Source organism: Odontesthes bonariensis, chromosome 24 (genome assembly GCF_027942865.1).
Source record: "Odontesthes bonariensis isolate fOdoBon6 chromosome 24, fOdoBon6.hap1, whole genome shotgun sequence".
Taxonomy (NCBI): domain Eukaryota; kingdom Metazoa; phylum Chordata; class Actinopteri; order Atheriniformes; family Atherinopsidae; genus Odontesthes; species Odontesthes bonariensis.
In genome coordinates this window covers 14,929,902-14,954,750 of record NC_134529.1, presented here as the reverse complement: position 1 = coordinate 14,954,750, position 24,849 = coordinate 14,929,902, and the positions used below count along the sequence as shown (strand labels likewise).

Here is a 24,849-nt window from a genome sequence, read left to right as displayed (position 1 = left end):
CTTGTTAATAATAGAACAGAAAAACTAATGATAATCAGCCTTGATCCCTCCCATCTAAAAAAACCACCAAGCATTAGTCCCCAGCATTGGTATTATTGTACACTATGGGGCAATCCTGCCATCCTATACAGTGTGGCTGCCCTAAGCTGTATTGTGAATCCCCTGTGCAGTGTATTGTTCTAAGACAGAACTGTATCACATTGTGCCCGTCATGCTGTTTTAAAGGGGAGAGAGCTTCCTCTATGGGATTTCTCCAACCCCCTTCCCCTGATAATCTATCTCTCCCTAAAGGCTAGGCCTCCATGACCTTGTCTTATTCATCGAGGGCGTCTTAAGCTCGCGAACTGAATCCTGAATGGGCCATTTCCCCTCTTTTAACACCCCTTGAATGTCATCAGTGAAATATGAAGTCATTAAGCGATATTAAAACAGTGCTGACAAACTAATTAACGGGAGACATTAAACAGGACCAGCTTGATTAATCCGCTTTAACGATTCCTTTTAAGTGGTTCTGGTCAAAATTAACACAGATTTACTGGTGATCTTAAGAAAAATACTCTTATGTGTATCAGGCCTCAAGGGCAACATAAAGTCAGTGGTCATTTACCTCCCACCACTCTCCGTCTTATCGTTCCCTCTAATGAACACAAAATCTCCACAGACATCCTGAACTCACATAGTTAGACTTCAAGTCTAAAGCTTACTTTTAGTTATACAGACGCACATGTTCTAAGTCGATTGTAAAGTCTTTTTCATACTAGTATGTGATCTGAAATGTATTTTCACAGTATGTATTTCAATACATAAACACAAAACATTATCATTGTTAACACAGGTAACGTTAAACATTCTAATATATTATTGTTATTATCTAATTACAAGTATTATTATCATACTTACCATTATAATAGTATTGTTATTGTTATTGTTATAATGGCTGTTATTTTAGGAGGTTTTCATTTAAACTACCGTCAAATCTTACTTGCGGAGTAGAAATGCACTTGTGTATGTCTCCCTCTAGTGGTAGACGTATAAAATGCAACGTGTAACTGTAATTACTGTGGGAAGCCGATCACAAATAGCCTCGAAAAGAATAATGATAATAATTATTATCATTATCTTTCTTGTTGTTGTTATTATTATCATTATTATTGTTATATCATAATGAAGCTATGATGATAATAATAATAATAATAATAATAATAATATTAATACAAATTTCAAACTCTGTGAAATTTGTATTAATGTTTAATGTGTTGCAGTTTTGTCTATCTTGGGGTATGCATCCATGTCTCAAGCCTCTGTGTCATAGTAGAGTGTCATAGTAGATATTTCTCTCTTTTCATGCTTTACAGAATACTATCTTTCCAAAAGGATGGTAAAACACAGCTCTCCGTGTGAAAAACAACAAATGAAAATAAATTCTTGTGCTTCCATCAAAACGTTAATCTAAATAAAGACATAAAAAGGAAACAATATGCGAATGAAATATGTGAGCTCATTATTCTCAGTTAAGAAAAGTAAGAAAAGTAATAAGTCATTTTAAAGCAAAATTATGTTCTGTAACTTTTGAACTTTGCGCTTCCGGATGTGGTCACCCTACGTGTGACGTAATTCCGTCTTCAGTGGCGTGTTCTGCTTCGCATTGTCGGCCTTACATCGCCATGTAGTGTTTAAACGTTTATGTAACATATTTTTCAAGTCTGGACGTGTATTTTTTTAATCCTGTTACTGATTAGGGATTAACTTCAGTATCTTTTATTTGATTTCACGCGCCGCCGGTTGGTTAATTAAATGACAATGTAGCTATCGGTTTTTATGTGAAACACTGGTCGACATTAGCTTTGTTAGCCACTCTGAGCCCAGCTGCATGATAGCACACCGGCCGTGTGCGGCTTTGTTTTGAACTATGTATCCCTCTTGGGGGAATTACGGTGCACCTCCATCGCAAAACTATGGAGGTCCAGGGCCTCGGAAGCCCCCGATTGGCAACCACACTAGCCCGGGGTCGGGGTTTGGAGGCTTCGAGGCCTCGCCCACCGGCTCGATGTTCTCCAGTCTTCAGGAGCAGCACCTCCAGCAGATGCAGCAGCTGCAGATGCTGCACAAGAAACAGCTTCAGTCTGTGCTACATCACGGCAACAATGCTCCTGCGTACGGTGGTGGACATTCGGGTGGGTACGCGGGGTCATCATGGCACTCAGGAGGACCAGGACATGCAGACGATGGTGACGGTGCTCAGTCGCACTATAATCCAGAAGAGACACCGGCTCAGACGGCTAGAATCCCTCCAGCCCCAAAACAGGGTCTCCAACAGCCTCCTCCACCTCAGCCGCACCCCACCGAGCCTCAGGCGGGTCCTCCTCCTTCAGAGTCCCAGGTACCAAATCCACCAGACATTAGTGGTGCTCCCAAAGCCAGAGAGGCCAATAACAAGGACTTATCTGCGACAGAAGACAGTAAATCATTACATTTGCAGGTACTGTTTTATATCTGCATGATTTGATATGATTTGGTGCATCATTTTAAACCATATGTTTGCATCCTTTGTTTTTACTTTGAACCCACCCATAAAAAATAAATAAAAGCACATACATGCATAATTGTAGTTTGCACATGCATCATGTCAACATGATTAAATGGTGGAGTTCTGATTATAACAAATAGCACGGCCTTCATATTTATTGATATGATTCTAACCAGTACAACTGGAATAAATATATATGTGTATATATATATATATATATATATATATATATATATATATAGAATATATATATACGTATTAGAACTACTATAATGATCACTGGCAGCAGAAATATTGCATATCGCACACAAACATTTTCTATTGAGGCTGTGAGAAAAAAAAACAGAATATGCAAGATATTTCATTCTTTTTTTTGTTGTTATCCTCAGAGTAGGTTTGGTGATGTTTTTTTTTGGATTTGTGAACAAAAATCTCAGTTTTTCTGAGAATAGTATTGCTTATGTCAAAGTTTCTCCTGAAAGGTCAAGTGGTGATTTAGACCGCACTTGTGCAAAAGCACCCCTCATCACGCCATCTTTGTTTAGACAAAGAAATGGTGAATGTTTAAGAAGTTTCACTGCTCGTGTCTTGAGAGTTTTTCTTGGATTGTTTTGAATACAAGAAAACGAGAGAAAGAAAAAAAACGTTTCCGATTTGGGACGTCGATTGTGTTGCTTGACGTTCCGTTGTTAATGAAACAGTGATACCGAATCTTTGTTGCATCTTGATATGAATCTTGTTCTTCTGAGGTGGGCACGAAAAAAGAAAGTGGATTTGTAGTAATCTCAAACTTTTATCAGGTTACGGAACACTTATTATTGACACGGGCAGTTCAAATATGTGACTGTTTCCAAACTGTTGCTGTAGCAGGTGCAGCGTACTTCATGTGAGGGAGGGAAAGGCTGATCTGTTGTGCTCGCTCTCTGTCTATTTGGGCTGTTTCAAATAAAAGTGTCCTCTTGAAAAAAATCAGAAGAAGTGCCACAAGTGTTTTTCCTCGAGTCTGGCAGGGGTGAAGTGTTCTTCGGTTGTTGTTTTGTTGCAGTTGGCAAACGGCTCCATACATTACCCACACCTTGTGGCAAGGCAGTCCCATATTGAGACAAAAGTCATACAAATTGTTCAATTTCCTAATATTTAATGACTATTTGAAAATGATTGTCCGCCCCTAGTGTAAAGCACTGCAGTGGTGGGTGTTTTTTTTCTTCTTCTAATGTTACCAGAAATCGGCTTCTTCTTCTTCTTCTTCTTCTTCTTCTTCTTCTTGTTTGTTGGAATGCAGCGTAGCTTTCAGTCCTCTGTGCCTCAGGTGACCGAGCATCCATCATCGCTCCTTTTCAGCATCCCTTACTTATGGCCCCGGTTTTGACAAGCTCTTCTCTTTAAAATACATTGACTTTTAAATCAGAACAAAGTTCTTTCATTAGTAAAGCTCCTGCCATGTTGGTTAAACCCAGGTTTCTTGTTTCCTACACAAGGCTAAAGGTGGTCCAATAAGATATTAGGATGGGACTTATTTTTGTTTTTTGTATTAGTTTTGTTACCAATATGCCTTTTTTTTGTAAGGCAGCTCTTGCATAGTGTGTGCGTCTTATTTAGTTTGTGCTTTTCTGTAAGTTAATAAAATCCAAATTGGGTCCAAATGTCAGCTTTTAAGACACAATATGTTGTTGTTTTTTATGTTTTGGTTATTTGTTGAGTTTTTATCACTCCGCCACGTCACCCATCACTAATGTAAGCATAATATTGAATTTATTTGCAGAGATGTCCTTAAATGCTAAATTAACATAAAGATGGTAAATGAAATCTGATAAAAGTTGTCCTGTGTTGTTGCGTAGAGAATGCAAAGGTAATACAAAAACAAACCAAATTCCACACACACGTGTTTTCTTATGGGATGTTGTTGTGATTGTTTCTGCCAGGAGCAGCAGCAGCTTTGGTACAAGCAGCATCTTCAGAACCTACAGAAATTAATGCAAGAGAAGGCCAAACAGAATCAGAGGGAGGGTGATACCTCTGTGCCACCCCAACCCCCCACAAGTCAGACTCTTCCTCCTCCTCCTCCGTCAGAACCCCCGAAAAACAAACCGCCTCCACCCCCTCCTAAAGACGAACAACCTCCGCCGCCTCCACCTGTGGAAGTGAGGGTAAGCACTCCTCAAATGTCATCTTGAAAACATCTTGTCTTGTATATGTGGAGGGGCTGGGCAGTATACCCACTTTTTAATTGGTACCTGTATTTTTTCAAATGAGGTATGAAATCGGTCATTATCTAACTAATGTAACCTAACACCATCCACGTCCCCTATAAAGCTGCGCCTGTGTGTATTTTTCCTGCTCCCCATGCACAGTGTAGCCTGACCCCACCTTTCCCTCCGTGTATGTCGGCTACAGCCTGTGCTGCATTTGCTTAGACCTTCCCCTCATTGCTGCCAAACTTTGCTGCTCTGTTTTTCAAAAGAATAACAACCATTAGATGTTTGTCTCGGGTGATCCATTACCAAATATTTTTTTATCTTCTCATGTACATGTTTTAAAAATATATATATATATATATGTATATATATATATATATATGTAGATTTTATGCAGCTGGATATTTTCAAACTATAAAGGGCAGTGATACCAGAGGGGTTTTAATTTGATTACAACAGCGTCTGAAATATTTGAATTTAAAGTGTTTTTGATATTATGCACATGGCGTTAAGCTAAAACTGAACATTAAGCCTGATTTGTATAAACTACTGCTATGTGTCACATATTGCCTTTCAGCCTAGAAATGCCGGTAATGAATTTTGGTCCACATTGCTCAGCCCTCATGTGGACAAAGATTGTATAAAACATTTTGTTTCTATGCAACATCTGTTCAAGGAAGCGATATCACTTGAAGTTAGTATAGGCTGAAAAAAAACACTTCTGTGCTTAAAATGATCTAGAAGTATTACCAGAACTCATCAGAGTCCTGTGGTTAGTTATCATTTATTTCTATAATAGGTTAGCAGTTTAAGGCACATTAACTGCTACAAGCTGAACTCACTTCATTCTTAAGCCAAAGTGTTGATCGTTCGTAGCAGTGTTTTAAAGATCCTTTACAAGGAAGGGGGATTTCTGTCCAAGTCGAAAGAAGAGAAGGTTGTACTGCTTGAATGTGTACATTTTTTGTACAAAAAAATAGCTTATGTTTATTTAAAACAATACAAAAACAGCACAGAATGTTTTAATAAACAGTGTTTTAATCAAATAAAAGTTCAATTTTTAAAAAAATTCAAGAATTCAAAAACCCTGTGAATTTAATTTGGTGTGTTTTGGCTATACTATGGGCACTAATTCAAGAAACAATACTACAAATAAAGATGTATTTATGTTTGCCATTTACTCTGTTTAGCATATCTAGGAATGACATTTCCTCACCAGCCTTTATGAACATGCCAAGTCCAGTTTTCTGGGAATTTACATTGTCCTGAGGTCTAAACATTGTTTATGTTCCTTGCATAAATTTACAGGGTGAAAACATAGGAAATTCACCCACATTTACAGACACAGTAAGTCAGACTGCCCATTCTTTCATTATCACAATGTCCATACATATTTTACTGGTTGCTATGTCATAGCTCATGGGACCAAGCACATCCATTTGTTATTCCCCATGTAGTTGTGGTTTTGATTTATTTGACTTTCATATTAATTGCCCTTTATGTTTGTTGTTTAAAAAATTTAGTTATTAAGTCATTGTTTCATAGACTCTCAGTAGTGCCTTGATTCCATTTTAAAATGTTTCTTTTCTTGCATTACCAACTGCTTAGTTTGTCTACTGTAAATTTGTCAAGCATGTGATTTAAAAAGATAACGCTTTGCCTCAATCTTTCATTGTTTTAATTTAAAGCCTGAAATCCCAAAAGACCCAGAGGAAGCTGCCCGTCTCCAACAATTACAAGCTGCAGCAGCACAGTGGCAGCAGGTGCAACAGCAGAGAGCAGGTTTACAATACCAGGCTCTCATGCAACAACACGAAAAACTTCAACAGATCCTGGAACAATACCAAAAGCTCATTCAGCAACCTGCAAACCTACAGGTGTGTAAATTCCAGACTGCCAAGTTTGTTCACCGATTTTTGCCTTAATAAATTGTGTGGAATACATATAATTAATGCATCATTCCCTTGATTTCCTTTTTTTTTGCAGTCAACGTCTCCTGAAATGCAGCTCAGGCACTATGAAATGCAACAGCAGCAGTTTACCCCTTTATTCAAAGACTGGGATCGCTCCTTTGCTTTATGGTATGAGCAGTTCCAGACCTATCCCCACAAAGACCAACTGCAAGACTATGAGCACCAATGGAAACAGTGGCAGGAACAAATGAATGCCACCAATGCTCACCTTCAAGAAAGGGTGGCCACTCTTACTGCCATGGTGCCATTTGCCTCGAGCCAGTATAATAATGCAATGATTGGACAGTTTGGACAGTACCCCGGGCAAGAGATCCAAATGCAACAGCAGACAGTAAACACAAGTGTCCCACCGCCTCCACTTTCTGTTGGTCCTAATCCTCCAGGTCAACAGACCCCTGTATTTGGAACACATTCAGAATCCCCTGCTGCACCCCCTGTGCAAGGAGGTGTTTCCACTGGTGTAGGAGTCATGCCCCCAGGTCCCCACACTGGGCCGCCACCAGGCTTCAACAGTGTTAGACCGCCACGGTCAGTTATGATTGTTTTGTACTTTTATGATTGTTACTGATTATTTAAATAGGACCAGCATTTTAAAAGCAAAATGTTGTGTAAAATTTGTTTTTTTTTAGCATTTAAATTCAGGTAAATATTTTTTGTTTCCAAGCTTTTAATTGAGATGTTTTGTTTTCTGACTGGTCCCAGGGCAAGCAGATTTGACCAGCCACCACCAGGTTTTGATGGTCCTCCAAAGTTAGACCAACCACAGCAGCGATTTGATGGTCCCCCAAGGTTTGACCAACCACAGCAGCGCTTTGATGGTCCACCAAGGTTCGACAAACCTCACCAGCGCTTTGATGCCCCCCCAAGATTTGACCAACCACAGCAGCGTTTTGATGGTCCTCCAAGGTTCAACCAACCACAACAGCGTTTTGATGGTCCTCCAAGGTTCAACCAACCACAACAGCGTTTTGATGGTCCCCCTCGATTTGACCAACCGAGGCAACGCTTTGATGGTCCACCTAGGTTTGATCAGCCACGATCACGCTTTGATGGTCCCCCTCGATTTGACCAGCCAAGGCAGCGTTTTGATGGACCCCCAAAATTTGAACAAACTCGATTTGGTCAGCAGCCTAGGTTTGAGTCCCCACGGCCCCCCGGTCCTTCAACTCGAATTGAATCTCCACCAGTGCCTCAACAAAAACAACAGCAAGGTCCCCAACCTACGCCAGAGCCAGCCACTCAGAAATCTGCTGCTTTAGATTCCAAGACTCCAGAAAAAACAGCTGATCAGTCACAGTCTGATAAAGAAATAAACAAACCAAAACCAGAAAAGACCAAGAATGAAGACATGACAGATGACAGTCTGCTTGGAAGTGAGGGCTTTTTTGTTCAAAATGACCCCATTCCTCAGACATTACCAACTAATACAGAATCTAAAGAAACAGATGGCAATAATGCACCTAAAAATAGTGAGAAACCTAAACCAGTTAATACTAAGCCTCCTGTATCTGCTGCTTCTGCTGTGGTGTCAAAACCTCCAGCACAAACTTCCCTCCCACCAGATGGACCGTTGACTAATAGCAAATCACCACAGATTGAAAAGCCCACTGGAATCCAAGCACAGCCACAAGGTTCTGGTCAAATGCAGCCAAGGCCAGAACCTCCAAAGCCTCCCCCTGGCAGGGGGCGAGGCCAGCCCCCATTGTGTGGACACGGACGTGGTCAAATGGGATCTGGGGAGTTTAGGGGACCAAACACTGTATCAACTGGGGACGAGTTGGGAGAAATGCCATATGACTACGTGCCTCCTGAAGAGCCAGAACAGCAAGAGGACTACCACTGGCAAGATCCTTCATATGAGGAGTTTGGTGGTGATGAGTCAGAGATGCCTCCTGAAGAAACATGGATGCCAGAGGAACATTACTTCCAAGAGGAAGAGTATTATGATGAGCCAGTAGGACCCCACATGGGGAGAGGTGGACCCTCTATGATGAGAGGAGGGCCCCCGATGGGAAGAGGAGGTCCACGTCTAGGTAGAGGAGGTCCACCTCTAGGTAGAGGAGGCCCCCCAATGGGAAGAGGTCTCCCTATGGGGAGAGGAGGACCTCCCATGGGAAGAGGAGGACCACCAATGGGGAGAGGGGGACCACCAATGGGGAGAGGGGGACCACTAATGGGGAGAGGGGGACCACCAATGGGAAGAGGAGGCCCACCTATGGGGAGAGGAGGCCCACCTATGGGGAGAGGAGGCCCACCCATGGGGAGAGGAGGCCCCCCTATGGGTAGAGGGGGACCGCCCATGGGGAGGGGAGAACCAATGGACAGGCACTGGAAAGACACTGATTACTCAGAGGAAGGGGACTGTTATTGGGGAGAATGGAGACCTCCAATGAGAGGTATGAGACCCCCATTTCCACCTGGCCGGGGCCGCCCCCCACGTGGTCACCCTGGTTTCATGCCTCCAGGTCGAGGACGCCCACCTCACCCAACACATGGACCAATGGATCATGAGCCATTGGGCCATGAAATGGACTCTGATGATACCAATATGGATCCATCAATGCACCCAATGTACCATGGGCATGACCCTTACAGCCACCCAATGCATCCAGATGCAGGTAGAGGCAGGCGATTTATACCGCCACCACCACCTCACGAAATGATAGATCCTAATGAGGAGCCACCATATACTGAAGAAAGAGAGCAAGAATTAGATTGGCATCCACCACATGGCAGAGGCCCCCCAATTCCACCACACGAGGTAATAGATAGGGGAGGAATGAGGAGGAGACCTATGGGTCGAGGAATGGCAAGGGGCATGTGGCGGCCAGGTCCAACACATGAGGAATATAAACAGGGGTGTAATGAGGGGTACACTGTAGATTATGATCATGGGGAAGATGATTATCACTGCCGTTCAGCACAGGAATATCCTCCGGATGACTTTAGACAAGATGCTAAGTACTACGAGTCCGAGTGGAATAGAGAGCGTGCTCCTCCCGAGAGGGACTATCCTCCCCACATGCCACCACCAGAGCACTCCAGAGATGGACGTTGGCAAGAGGAAACTGAGAGAGGTCGCCCCTATCCATATGATGAACATGGCAGGGGAAGAGGAGAACTCAGAATTCGTGAATACGGAGATGAGCCGCCATTCAGACAGGAGGAGCCACCACATCTATCCCCTTCAGACTGGGATAGGCCCTCAAGGCTTCATCCACCAGCAGAGAGAGGATATCCTGACTATCCAGATCGTAGATCCCACTATGACGATCATAGAGACGAATCTCCTATGGATATACCTTCATCTCGACCACCTGCCGCACGTGTCACAGACCTCCCAGAAAGCCCACCTGAACCAGCAGGCCAAGGAACAAGTGGAGCAAATATACTGGCCCTCTCCCAACGTCAGCATGAGATAATCTTGAAAGCTGCTCAAGAGCTTAAACAAATAAGGTAAATTGTGGTCTTCCATTTTGATTGATACATGTCATTAAAGAATAGTACTGTATTATTTGATTTTCATCTTCAGATTGGTTTAGAGTATGAAGGTTTTGCACATTCATCTGTCCTGTTTGCTTTATTATGGTTGTAGTTCTGCCATTTTACTTGTATGTTACTTTTTATGAACTTTCTCCTGGATTTAACTTGCCTTAATTTTGATCCACAGGGAACTGCAAGTGGCAAAGACTCCTAGTACTGAGCCAGCGCCTGCACCCGGTGAAAGTCTGTCAGAGCTACCTGCAGGCCTTCTTGGTTTGGAGATCCCACCAGATGTCAGAAATGTTCTGAAGGTAATGATAATACCAACATTTAAATTAGCCTTATTGGCGTAAGGGCACTGTTGCAAGAATGACACGACAGTTGAAACGATAAGCAACTGTTCATTGCCTGACACGTTTAAAAATTCAGTTTTTGCGAGATTTTGAGTTTCACAGTTTTGCTTCTTTACATTTCGCTATAAGATGTTGGAATGATTAAATCTCTCACCCCCAGGGTATGACTGTGGCAGCGCAGACAGGTGTGGGTGTAGATTACCAGCCCTCCCACCATGCTGCACCCATACCTTCAGTGATGCCTAAGACTGTTGATTACGGACATGGGCATGGTATGAGTGGAAAATATAAACAGCCTATTTATCACTTTTAGAAAAGACAATGTTGTTTAGTGGGTGTTGATTGACACTTAATGTTTCAGAGCCTGGAGCCACTGTTGAACGCATCTCTTATGGGGAGAGAATAGTGCTGAGACCTGATCCAGTGCCAGACAGGGGCTATGAAAAAGGTTGATTTCATTCTGTAAAGAATATCTTTTTATGGTGATTTATCTCGAAACATAGTTAATCAATAAACTTGATTCCCCTAGAACTGCTTGGTCTCCGAGATCCTTACAGCAGAGAGGCATATTATGAAAGACGATCAGACCCCTATATGGACCGCCGGGAGTACAGCAGAGAGAGGGAATTGTACAGAGAAAAGCCTCCTGAATACGAAAGAGAGAGATTTGAGAGGGAGCGCTATCTTTCGCGTGATAGAGATGACAGGTAATACATTTTTGTTGGGTCTAATGTCCTTTTTTTCCTATCTACAGAGAAGTATTCGGCTTCTTTACATATGTGATATTTTTTCTGTTTGTTTTTGATTCAAGCGCACATGCCTTCGTTGAAGAAAGGTACTTTATCACTTTGTGCCAGACATTGTGATAATCTTAAGTGTGCTGGTTGGAAGTAAGACATTTTTTTGAGGAAAATTAAATGTAATCTCATCCTGTGTGCAGGTCTCCTCTGGCTTCAGCTCTGCGCTCAGGTTACAGAGACAGAGACAGGGATATTCGAGACAGGGAGCGCAGTGGCAGTCGTGATCCAGATGAACATTACGGAAGGCCCGGCTATGACAGGCCTCCATATGAGCGCCCCGGACTTGACCGCATTGGACATGAGCGTTACAGCTCACCCTACAGTATGTGGAACACATAATCTGTTGATACACACATTCATCTTCTTCATCCGTCATTGAAAAATGACTGTCGACTATAAAGGATGTCCAGCCACGTAAATCCGTCCCACAAATTTGGAATTTAGAGAAATTTTTGTACCATTTTGTGCAGCGGACAGAAGAGGTTATCCAGACGACAGAGGCCCTCCCACTGCAGCTCCCCTCCCACCTCCACCGCCACCACCACCAAAAGTTGAGAAGAAGCCTGAAATCAAGAACATTGACGATATCCTGAAGCCACCTGGCAGATCATCCCGGCCTGAGAGGGTACTAATTTCTGCCGCAGATTATTTCATGTTGGTGTTTGATACTGACAACTCACTTAAGTTCTGTATTTCAACAGATTGTCATCATAATGAGAGGCCTCCCAGGAAGTGGAAAAAGCCATGTTGCAAAACTCATCCGGGTGAGTGAAATCACAGCAGGAAATCGTGCTATCGCGTCACTTTGATCTAAGACAACTTTTAGAAAAATTAGGGCATGAACACCGTTCCCTTTAACAAAGGCATTAATTCTTCATGAAGCGCATTCAAAAAATATAAACTTTTTTTTATTTCCCCTCCACCTTTTGCAATACTTAGGACAAGGAAGTGGAATGTGGCGGTGCACCTCCAAGAGTTCTTGTTTTGGACGATTATTTCATGACAGAAGTTGAAAAAGTGGTGAAAGACCCCGACACCGGGAGGAGGGTTAAAACCAAGGTCAGTCAGACGGAGATGTGATCAACGCGTGATCGTATATGCGTTGCGGTAAACGTTTTGAAAAATAAAAATAAAAAAACGGTGCTCACCGGCTAACATATGAAGTCGTGTGCTCATCAATTGTCTTACAGGTTCTTGAGTACGAGTATGAGCTAGAGATGGAGGATACCTACAGGAGCAGCATGCTTAAAACATTTAAGAAAACTCTAGATGACGGCTTTTTCCCCTTCATTATTTTAGACACTATTAACGACAGGGTTAAACATTTTGATCAGTTCTGGAGTGCAGCCAAAACTAAAGGTTTCGAGGTGAGTTGTGTTCATGATTGAGTCAGAAAAAAAAACTGCCCTTTGCCCTATGTTAAAGAGGTTCTTTTTCCCCCTGTCGTTTCAAGGTGTATGTGGCTGAAATCACGGCAGACACTCAGACTTGTTCTAAGAGGAATGTCCACGGGCGCACGCTTAAGGATATATTGAAGGTTTAAATAATCAGATAACTGATAATGCAGATGATTGTTTGTGATCGTCTCTTGTGATACTGTTCACTCAAACTCAAATACAAGGCGTGTATGCTTATCACTGGAGTATTCTGCACACAGATGTCCAACCACTGGGAGTCTTCGCCACGTCACATGGTGCGCTTGGATGTCCGGTCCCTGCTTCAGGATGCTGCTATAGAGGAGGTGAGGCTTTCGAGATTTGAGTTGTCTCGAATCTTGCAGTGTATCAGTAACTTGAGCTAAACGCACTGTATGCTTGAGTTTTTAGGTTGAAATGGAAGACTTCAACCCCGAGGACGAGACCAAGGAACCCAAGAGAGAAGAAGAAGAAGAGGGTGATCTGGTAGGACATGAAAATTTCCCTTTGTAGCAATGTAGCTGCCAGGCTCATTTTCACTCCTTTGTTTTTCTCATCTATTCCACAAAGGTTATTAGGCCATAGGCTAGCTCTCAGAAAGTGGCTAGAAAGTGACTTCCGTTCCAGCATTACGGGTAATACTTTTTGTTTTGGTTTTTATGAAGTAAAATAGTTCAGCTTCTTTGAAAAAAAGTTCCACAAGCGGGCATCCTGCAGTTAGTGAGTAATCGTCTTTCGAAGTTGGGTAATTCATGAAAAAATAGACATTTTAGCCTCTAATAGCAACTTTGACTCCGATTATCTCAAAAAGTAATAAAACCACACATTTCAGACTTGGCAGATCTGTGAGGGGTTCCACAAATATTCAGTCCCTGAAATATTGGCCGGATTGGAGCAGTGGTTCTGAATTAAACTTATTTGGAAAATGCATGAAATTTTCGGATTTTTGGCCTCCAGTAGCATCTTTAACTGCAATTATCTCAAAAAGTAATAAAACCACACATTTCAGACTTGGCAGATCTGTGAGGGGTTCCACAAATATTCAGTCCCTGAAATATTGGCCGGATTGGAGCAGTGGTCGTGAATTAAACTTATTTGGAAAATGCATGAAATTTTTGGATTTTTGGCCTCCAATAGCATCTATAACTGCAATTATCTCAAAAAGCAATAGAAGCTAAACACTTCAACTTTCAGATCCATACGGACATTCCCACATATGTTCAGAATATGAAATATTAGGAGGATATGAGCATATTGTTGTGAAGAAATCTTATTTCAACAGCAGCATAGTTTCCAACACAGTGCTATTGAAACAAGTGCACAACAGGACCTAATTTTTCATATTATAACATATCAGGTTTAGATTATATGAACAGAATAATAACAAATTGCCAAAATACATTACATACATGTATATTCTATAGTTATCAAAATAAAAATGTGTTGGAGAAGGACCAGCACTATCTGGAAATGAAATAGTAATACACGGTAAAGATTTAATTGAAGATGGAATAATGAAGGCATGACTTCAGCCACCATTCTCAAATGTTAGGCCTAAATAATTTTCATTACGAATTCAATGGCAATATTATTATCAAAACAACAGCATTCACTGTAGTGTAGTCTTATTTGATGATATGGCATGACGGTTACTCTTTTTCACTTTATTTGTGAATGGTCATTTATAATGATCAGAAGGACTTTCTTAGTGTGGCAAGCTAAATAAGATTTTTACAATTATTCAAAAATAAAATCAGACTAGCCATGGCATGTGGCACAACACATACATCATGTACATGGATTGCCTACCGCCTTTAAGGCCTATATAGACAGATACACATGCAATGAATGTAATCTGGTAGCATGATGATGATGCAGGCCTAGTTACTAGTAGGCCTACTAGGCCTAGTCATGCTAGTAGTAAAAAATAAAACAAAAATGGTAAAGTAAGTAGGGCTAGGCTAGAATATATAGAGATCTGTGTTCAGCTGTGAAGGCTAGCCACACCGAGATCGCAACAATAATAATGTACTCACCAGCTGATTGTTGCTTTTGATGCTGTCTTTGCCTGGCGTAGAACATTTGTCGTTTATCTGTAAATCGTTTGTAACAGGAAGGATGGTAGTGGGGCAGCGTTTCCAGTTCATTGTACTCCCTATCCAATGTGTGTGCGATCGACAACACGGCATTGCACTCTCTCCCTTTCAGCGATATCCAGTCTTTGGCGATTTTTCTGAAGGTGTCCCATCTAGCTCTAGTTATTACACAGGTATTCTCGATACAATGATCTAATGTGTGCATGCAGCAAGCAGGATTTTCATCTTTATCAGGCGATCCACGCCGCCGCTTGCTGGGCGCCGCCATCTTTGTTTACAATCAAACCGACTCACTTGCGTCATAAATTAGTACTCGCAATCGCTGATTGGTCAGAACTAGCACGTGACAGGGTCGGTAACGCTTTACACACCCGATTGTATCATGCCGTGGAGGGGAAGTTAGTTCGAAATTCAGAGTCCAAATGCAGAAAAACTGCAGGTATTCTGCGTGTGGAAACTTTATGTAAGCGAGATGGGGTGATATACTTCTAGAATATATAAACAGATTTTATTACCCAGAATACTGGAACGGGATGACACGCTAGAAAAGCTAGCGTATGGCCTATATCAAGTAGTTTAACATCAGCCATTTGTGCTCAATGTTTGCTTCATCGACCAGGTTAGCTCTATTGTGCTACAATCAGTAAAGATGAGTGAAATTCATGGAAAGGATCAAGAGTGAAATTATCAGAATCCTTGAGTATTAGCAGTGACGGCGCAGTTAAAGCTGCAACAGTTTATACACTGTTTTGTTGGGAAGATTTGCTCAGGTGCTCCTGAAAAACTTCAATTTTATTTTCAAATTAATCTAAATAATAGAAGTTTTTTAAAAATCGAAATGGTTGCCAGAATCAGGAAACGCGTTTCTACATAAGTTACATAAACCTGGGTGACATCAGACCCTGAATCTTAAGAGAGGATTTACTTTCATTCTAAGACAAATTTATATCAAAAGTAAAACAAATTGAATAAAAAGAGTAAAGCTTGACTAAAAGAGCACGATCAACTTAAAAAATGTACGGCAAATCGGGAAAGATGAGAGGTAACTGAAACTGTTACGTAAAAGTCTTTTTTTTTAATTTTTTTTTATATATATATATATATATATATATTTTTTTTTTTTTTTATTTCTCAGTGTGAAAAATCTTTTCAGTTGTCCCAATCACTTTCAATAAGAAGACACTATTCAACTAAACAAACAACACATGTGGAGAACCTCCCGTTGCACAGGCTGTTCAACACTATCGTACATTTCAACTGCTTGAATTGAAGGAAAAGTGGAATCCTACTTTTTGGACTCTTTGAGTCAGTTTTGAGTCAGAATTTGTTTAATTCATCACCAGCTGCTGTTGCATGTGATCTGCCTGCTATCATTTTACAGGAAACACCTCGTAGAGAAGTGAAAGGTTTCTGTCCTCCATAATGCTGCAGGGCTTTTCATTTGGAACATTAACGCGGAAACGTTGTTTTTAACCTCGACTTGGAAATGGAAACTCTTTATACGGGGGGAATAGAGCGCTTAAATGTGACAAACTATACTCATCAAACAGAGAAAATGGCAATGAAGACCTGCCTATTATACCGGCCCATTGATCGCCCTCACTTTAGGTTAAATTTATGGTAATCATTTGTTCATTCATTTATATTAATTCATTTTTATATTTGTGGTTATCAGATTTCAAAAGAACCAAGTTTGTGACATTTTTTCCCCCCAAATGTATTCGCCTTTGCCTTCGATGGGAAGAAACATGCTTTCAGTTATAAGGAATTTCTATGTAGGTGAAACGAAAGGGTAAAAAAAAACTACTAAAGAAATAAAACCTGTGTAACTAGTCACGCTGTGATTGATAAGCGGGTGTGAATCTCACCAATCTCCACTTAATTGTGTGAAGCCGTGCTACTGTGAACCCACTGTTTGATTGGAGCTTTAAAGCTTTACTGCCTTTATACTAGATTTAAAGCTTTCAGAATATGTTTGCTGTACGATAGCTTTTTCAATGGGATTGTTCCCACCAGGAGAACTCCAACAAAGCCAAACTACTTTTGAAAATGTGTGGGTATTTTTTTTTCCCTTTCTTTTTGATACACACTGCCTGGCCAAAAAAGATACACAACTTAGATTAGAAGCAAACATGACAAACTAAGGAGGTAGTGAACCGTCATCTTCGAGGAGGATATGTGCTCAGAATTGAACTTGGATTAAATCATAAAAATAAAGTAGGAGCATGTCCACAGTCACAGTGCAGAGATAACTCCAGGTATCGGGACTAAACAGCTGTGTTGTCTCAATAATATCGCTGACATGAATAGAAAAAATAAAATAAGTTTTCAGTTGGCTCGAGAGCATAAAGATTGGACTCATTGGAAAAAGGTCTTGTGCTCTGGTGATCCAGATGTTCCCTATTTCCAGAGTGATGGGAGCATCGGGGTAAGAAGGGCCGCACCCATCGGGCCGAGTTATGATCTGGGCTTGCTTTAGTTGGTCAGGTCCGGTCGGTTTCAGCAACCTTGACTACCTGAACATACTAAATGAAAAGGTTTTCCATCAAGAGACTTTACTTCTGCCCTGATGGCACGGGCGTATTCCAAGAGGACAGTGCCAGGGTTCGTTGGGCTCAGATTGTTACCGTGTGTGTGAAATGATGACAAAATCAAATCTAAAGGTGCTCCAACAAAATAAAAAAGTGGGGTTTTTGGGGGGGTTTTTTTTGGTCCAGGCAGTGCATGTATACGCCTTAGCGTTCTATCCTTTTCATGAGTCTTGTTCAGAACATGGCTGCGTCTCATACCTCTGTATGTCTGTTAATATTTGAAGTGAAACATTGTGCTCCAGATCATTCTCCTCTCATAAGCTCGCTGTGCCAGCTGAAATCTTCTGTTCTCGCACCAGCTGTATTTATAAAACCAAATCCTCTCTCTTACTTGACTTTACATGTTAGGTAACTGCTTTATTTGCTATTTATTGAAACATTGCTCACTGCAGTATCTTCATTATTGAGTCATTGATCTTGGGTGTGTGACGCACTTGTCACAGGATCATAAGCCTTTAGTTATCAGATTAAAGAAGAAAAGGTAGCGAATGTGTGAGTCTTGCTGAAGACGAGCAGAAAGCAACTTTGTTCGCCAAGATGAGTGAATGGAAATTTTAAAGAAAAATGAAAAATACTTATCTTTGTGGCAAATCGACATCTATGACCTGCAGTTCTACACAGCGTATGTGCTTTTTACTCCTAATTTTAGACGTCTTTGTAAACTGAATTTAACGTTGACCTAGACTCTGAGTGAACTGCAGGTCTAAAACTGCTGAATCCATCAAAATTCATTGAAAAACTCTTGATGATGTGACGACTACTACGTCTGTTGGATACCACGTGGTTCCAGAAATAATAGTGTCAGTATTGTAGCAGACGTTCTGCTTTAATGAGTGTAAATTATGAAGGAGCGGCATTCATCTTCTACAGGAAGCTTACTACCAGTCCAGCCGCTCAGTGTTCAGGATCCTGTGATGAGGAGCATTTAGTTTGTTTGTGTTGCAACTTTTCACTTCGATTGTTTTTAAACCCAAGCTGACACACCAGCTCACTGAGAACAACGTTTGTATTTGACTTTATCACTAAATGTTCAACACCAGCATTGCTGAGCTTTGAAAAACGTGCGTGTGGTCTTTGTCCACACACACACACACAAACACACACACACACACTTCAACACAAGACTTGCCTTACAACAACTGAATAAATAAATAGTGTATAATAAAATAATAAATAGTGTTTGTTTATGAGCAACTGCAAAGATGGCTGAAGTCTTACTTTGTTCAGATTATTTTTTATGTTTTCAAGTCCTTTTTTTTTTTTTTGTTGCCAGTGTTTCAAACAAAGTCTGAATAAACTTGAACATTTTAAATACATTGATTTACATACATTGACCAAATAAACGCTTCCGCAAGCTGAAAGAAATTAAATTAGTTTGATTCAGTGTTCCACAGTTTATCTGCGGTACATTGAATCAAACTGGAGACATAAATTCCAGAGAGGGATTTTTAAAAGCGGATTGTCATTTCCAGCTGCTGTATTCATACCCTGAAGGTGGGGGGAGGTGGTGGAGTGTGACGGGTAGACATCAAACCTTTAACAGTGAAGAGAAATGATTAAGAATGGGATTAATCCAGAGGGTTGGAAATGCTAATTATGTTTATGTACAGGTTTCTAAAAATCGCAGATACTGCCCCCCCCCCTCTGAGGTCTTTCATAGCAGTTATGGGGGCTCATCATTTACAACGGGTAAGCCCAAGCATGTAGCCCTGTTCATGAAAGGCTAGTTGTGGAGTTCCTGCATTGTTTCCATTAATGTCTGCAAGCAAGCCAGTTTCTTTGTGGAACAAGTAGGTTTTCCATCACGGGTGGGGCTCGTGCAGGGCTTGCTTCATGGCTGTTTTCGAACAAAGTCAACTCTCTGGGACTCTAATGAGAAATTTCTAGACGGAGCTCGTCACTGATTGGTTAAACTCTGGAAAAACAAGCCTGTTGTTAAGAAACATGATAAATAAATACATGCGTTGACCAAAATGATGTCCTTCGGTTTAACGGAGTCAAATTCACTCTCAAAACTTCAGTTTTTTTTTGTGATCATTCAAAATCAATGTCGCCGTCAAAGCCATTAAACAATGATTGCCCTGTGAGTTCCTCTGTCAATACAGTATAAGCAAATGTTAAGAGGGGGAGAACTGTTCCTGTAGTCACCCTGTTGTGTATCATGGGGCATTGCTGCCGCAGAAAGAAAGCTGCGTAACTCCACGGAGAACCTTCCAGCTTTGGTTTATATTTGAAATGCTGAAACAGAAAAGGTCTAAAATTAGATTTAATCTGAGCAGCTTCTGCTGTAAGCTCAACATGTAACGGTCAGCCCACATCCTCATGGTCATTATGGAGACAGATGACACGTGTGCTGTATTTATAGCACGGTTTTAACAAAGAGGAAGCCAACCCAAAAACGCCTTTGTTGGTGTTCAAGCCTGTAAATTTAGTCTAAAGTTGAAGAGGGGAAATTGGACAAACAAAATGTCACGAATAAACACCTACATAAACTCAATGAATACAAATGTATTTTATATGATATTAAACACGAGACATATTTCACAAGTCCTCTGACCATCTGCTGTTATGGTGACGTAATGATCTGATGGACGATTGGAAGTTTGTGTGAAGTGGAAGTCATTCATTTAAATATTGGATTGTTTATACCGCTCATGTATTTAGCTTCTTCTCAGGCTCATCTGTCCTTTGCCACAAGACATTTGTGTTTTTGGTTTTTTTTGTGGCTTGGTGCCTGTTTTTCACGTGCAGGTCAAGGGTCAGGGAAGGGGTTCTCAACTAAATTCAAAGTATGAACCTTTGTTGGACCTCATATCAGCAACGATACACCTTTCAGTGTTAAGGCAACATGTCATAGACATTAAAACAGCTGATTATATGACTGGTGCTCAAGTTGCAGCTGGGCAACTTGCACGTCTTCAGCCGCTTCTTGAATCACGGATTACACAAAATTCTGGATTTATGGCCATCTTAGTGCAGTCGGTGGTGACATGTGCAACGTACACATCACGTTCCTGGTGAAGTCGGTAATGTCGGCCTAAGACGTTTCGAAAAACTGAATGGGGTGTCTGGTGGAATCGCAAACTTGTCTTGACTGGTTGCGAGACGCTCCAGTGGAAGAAAACACAACCACACCCAATGTGTCTCTGCAGTTACTTTTTAAAAAAAAAAAAAAAAAAAAAAAGGCAGAGAAGATAAAGCTGTTATCTGTTTCCTCTTAACCTTTTTGTTTGCATCTGGGTGAAGGTGGTGGCTCTATTCAATGGACACATTACCTGGTCCTGCATTGGTTTAACTTTCACATGAACGTGTTGTATCATGGCAAAGAATATGTTCATTTTTTTGTTGTTGTTCTTTTTTAGAGAGATGTGATTGATCAGGGCTTCTAACGAAGTTTTGATTTGTAAACAACTAGCATTTAGCCATCTAACAGCAGGTCAATGCAGACGTTCAGTCACAAGTCTAGCGGGTCTAAAAGGTCTTGGGTAGGTCACATTGTAATCTCTGCATTGATCTAACACACCTAAATCAAACTTAACCCGAGGTTCACTGACATCTTTCAGTGTTAGAAAGGTGCTGACTTTCAGAGCAAACCTTAATCAACACGTACATTAACCTGATATGTCAGGTTGCTGCCTCGCATAAAATTCATTTCCTGATGGTTTGGATTCGATGGCCCAAAGTTGGAAGTTGAATCCTATTGACTCAGTATCTCAGTAAAAATCTGCCATCATTCAGATATTTAAACATTTCATCTAAAATTAATTCTGTTACTCCTTCTCCTTAGTGAACATCAACTTAGCAGTTTAAGGATAATAAGGTACTCTTTATGTGCCAGGCCAAACAACCCCGAAACTTTCAATTGATTAATTAGATATTTAATCATCAATAGTTTGCCTTCGTTGCCGTCCCAAATAACTGCAGCTAAGGAATTGTCAATAATGCCACATTGTGGCGCCGCGCACCAACAGTAATTCAACACTTTGACAGTGAATAATCACATCTTACTTTTTGCAATAATTTAAATCATTAACAAAACTCTGCGCAGTTCTAAGCTCTGAGCATCAAAGCAGAGCACTGGTGATGTTCATTCATCAGATTCTTATGCATTTAACCGAGTCTTGTGCTTAAAACATCAGTTTTTCCACAGCTTACAGTAACACTATATTTAAATGTCTGCATGCCAGTGTTACCAGGATTTTGTATGCCTTGATGATGCCGTTTAATGCCAGTTTTGCCTGATGTTGTTTGTCTTTAACCTGTGATAAACCAGTTTCCTCTCTTTCCAGTCAGCCCCCTTCCCCTGCTTTCTCCTCCCTCCCCTTATCCCCGTATCACCCAGACATTTAACCATTGCAGTGTTTTCTCTAATATAGGGTTATATTCCGAAAAGCAAATGGGAGATGGACACATCTGAGGCCAAACTTGGTAGGTATTTTTCTTTGTTGCTTGTTTATTTAATGACCCAAAACTGTTACCTCTGTAGTATAGAGGCTTTTGCTATCAGTGTAGTGTGTTTCCATCTTACAAATTTGGTTTGATACATTTGTGTCTTAATATCTAGGGCTGGGCAATGTGGTTAGAAAATTAAATATCGTCCTTTTGTTTGTTCGTGTCGGTGCTATTTGTGAGAAATATGCGCGGCTTGGCGGATCATTATTGTGGTCCTATTTTTTTCTGTGTACTAACAAACTTGGCCTACCCAAGTCTTCCCCAATAAGAAATTGAAAATGTGTCGGAAATCTTGCCTCCACCAGCGTACAGGGAAACGCCTCAGACTGAGACAGCTAAAGATATGTACTTTGTTTGCAATCCACTGAAAGCTTTTGCTTCTGGTGCTGCAACAGGATTCTTGCGCTGCTACCAGTCTTTCCAATACACCATTTCCCTTTTGGTATCGTTGTCTTTAGAGATTTTACAATACTCAAGCCTGCTGTTGGCTGAATGGGCTCACTGTGCAAGCGCTTTAGTTACAGTTACACAGAGGAAGCATGATATATTGCCCAGCCCTAATCATAACTAAGGATAAAAGATGTGTGGGGAAAATGGTCCTGTCAGTGACTGGGGCTGGGATTTCTGTTGTCAGAACTTTTCCTTCTGTTTCTCTGTAAATTGTCTGACAGCAGCCCAGGCCTTATGTGTTAATGACTTTTTGAAAGAGACTTCAAATGTATACAACGTTTCTAAATATGAGAGAATGGCATGAGAAAATCAAATGTGCTGAATATTCGGTATAAGAGCGCTGCTAAGACAGGGTGAATGAATGCCGGGATGCTCGTTAAAGTTTTAATGGCGGGGATGAGTGACCTGAATGGAAATCTTGCTTTTATACAGACAAGTTGGACGGTCTGAGAAGCGGTGGGAAGAGGAAACGTGAAGGTGATCGCATGTCAGGCCTGGAGGACTACCTTCAGCTGCCAGACGACTATGCCACACGCATGTCCGAACCGGGAAAGAAAAGGGTAAATTTAAGCGCTGCTCTCCCAAAACCTTTGCTCGTCTGAAAGTGGCTCTGACAGGCGAATAAAAGATTGAAACGTAAATCTAGTTCCTTGGAGGATTTTGTGAATAGATTGTGTCAAATTAATTATCTGAAATGCTGTGTATTGATCCGTTTCCCGCTCATAATGCCACCTCCCCGATTGTTCTCCTTTCTGTTAAGGTACGATGGGCGGATCTTGAAGAGCAAAAGGATGCAGATCGAAAGCGTGCTATTGGTTTTGTGGTGGGTCAAACGGACTGGGAACGGATAACGGACGAGAGCGGCCAGCTGGCACAAAGAGCTCTTAACCGTACCAAGTATTTCTAAGAAGAGAATCGTATCCCTCATTTCGGTTTACGGAAAGGTACGCATGCTTCTGTTTCATAGTGCATCATCAAAAATGGTTGTAGATTTTACTTGAATAGTTCGAAGAGTTGTGAGGTAGATGTGAAAAATATAAGTGAAGGTTAGTGTTTGAAGAGTTTCTTTGAAGCATGGTTCTGTAAGGTCCTTGTCCATGTTAGGTGTGTTTCTGAGAGCAGAGACGAAAACTGCCTTGCAAAACATAAAGAATATGAATGGTCTCGTGCTGCTGTGACCAGTTAGGTTTTTTATTTTTGTGCCACCTTTTTTTTTTGTTTTCTTTTTGGCCTTTCTGTGAAATATTGCTACAATATGTTTGGTTGGCCATCAGCTGTAAGTAACAGGAGAAGTGCCTCTCAAAGCCCTCAAAGATCAGAACTAATCCTTTAAAGTCAGTTTGAGATCAATTTCACTACATGCCCTCTGTTAGAAATTCACGGATAGGCTCATTCATATTAAATGAAATAATCCCCCCCCTCACAAGGACTTATTTTCACCATTTAGAGCACCTGTTGAGATTTCTGTGGTACGGTTTTAACAACATTCCGTATTAAAAGATGATTACCAGATTGTGTAAATGTAGCTAACGAATTATTGCGAATTATTCATACTGTCTCGAATTATTGCGTAAACAAGACTAACTTGACTGTGGTGATACAGCAAGCAAATGTGACACAAAATGACGTCTTTTTTTTGTCTCGGCAGGGGTCCAGAATGTGAACTTCATTCAGCTTATGGGGTGGTGAGACGGTCGCAACGAATAGCTTTCCAACTCTTCGCCGGTGACCGTACGAGACGTGCTTTTTTTGCCCCCTCTGGATATTCATCATCAAATTTGTAGTTTCTAATCTGTTGCGAGTCGTCACGCATTCAGTCATGTTTAGTTTTTTTATTTTTTGCCTCTGTTTTATACTCTTTCCGACGTTTCATGTACTGTATACGTGTAGCACTGTTTCTTGGTCAACACTTAGTTGAAAGAGACAATAAAAGTTTCACAAAATTTTCATGTTAATGGAGTTGTCAGTTGAGTTTCGTGACAAAGAGGCCCAGCTTAGTAAATGAATGTTACAAATGACCGAGTGGATCAGTCCAAACCTCCTGTAATTATGTTTCTGATTGTGTACGGCTGATAAAGAATAAATCGATCTTTTACCACTGTACATATTTACATACATATATATATCCATATATATATGGCTAAAAATTCCTGACAGTTTCTCAGATGAAAGGTATTGTCTGTGTGAACTTGTTATGCTTCATTGGATTCCAAGTCCCTTTTTCCTTTTTCTTTTTTTTTAGGTTCATCTAACCCTAACCATTAACAGCAAAATAATTGCAGCAACAAAGTTGTCGCCCACTTTAAGTGACGGTTTAAATCACATGAATAGCAATTTTTTTGTTGCCTCATCTCATGGTTTCAACCCATGGGCGTTTAGTAAAGTGATTTTTTTAAAGCTGAAAAGAACCTTTCGTGGCCGTTTACCGATTGAAGTCGGGTTCCTTCGCGACGAGACTATTTTGTCTTATTTTCAGTAACATTTTTACTCACAATTTTTGAAGAAGAAAAAAAG

At 40.9% G+C, this 24,849-nt stretch overlaps 1 protein-coding gene across 6 annotated transcripts; it reads left to right on the top strand.

Moving 5' to 3' along the window:
• Window positions 1-1,615: 1,615 nt before the first annotated feature.
• On the top strand, window positions 1,616-24,279 carry ylpm1 (YLP motif containing 1). 6 transcript variants are annotated; one of them, XM_075459299.1, is made up of 23 exons: window positions 1,616-2,380; window positions 4,456-4,674; window positions 6,031-6,069; window positions 6,411-6,599; window positions 6,709-7,223; window positions 7,398-10,151; window positions 10,366-10,489; window positions 10,692-10,803; window positions 10,893-10,979; window positions 11,061-11,238; window positions 11,343-11,366; window positions 11,472-11,653; window positions 11,802-11,956; window positions 12,033-12,095; window positions 12,271-12,390; window positions 12,522-12,698; window positions 12,785-12,868; window positions 12,989-13,072; window positions 13,158-13,232; window positions 21,810-21,861; window positions 22,768-22,895; window positions 23,096-23,279; window positions 23,984-24,279. In XM_075459299.1, the coding sequence occupies exons 1-22, from the start codon at window positions 1,910-1,912 to the stop codon at window positions 23,240-23,242; spliced, it is 5,979 nt and encodes a 1,992-aa protein (XP_075315414.1). In that variant the 5' UTR covers window positions 1,616-1,909; the 3' UTR covers window positions 23,243-23,279; window positions 23,984-24,279. The 6 variants fall into 6 exon arrangements, with proteins under 6 accessions (XP_075315414.1, XP_075315413.1, XP_075315410.1 ...); XM_075459298.1 differs by having other exon boundaries at window positions 4,450-4,674; XM_075459295.1 differs by having other exon boundaries at window positions 1,616-2,479; window positions 4,450-4,674.
• The last annotated feature ends 570 nt before the right edge of the window (window positions 24,280-24,849 follow it).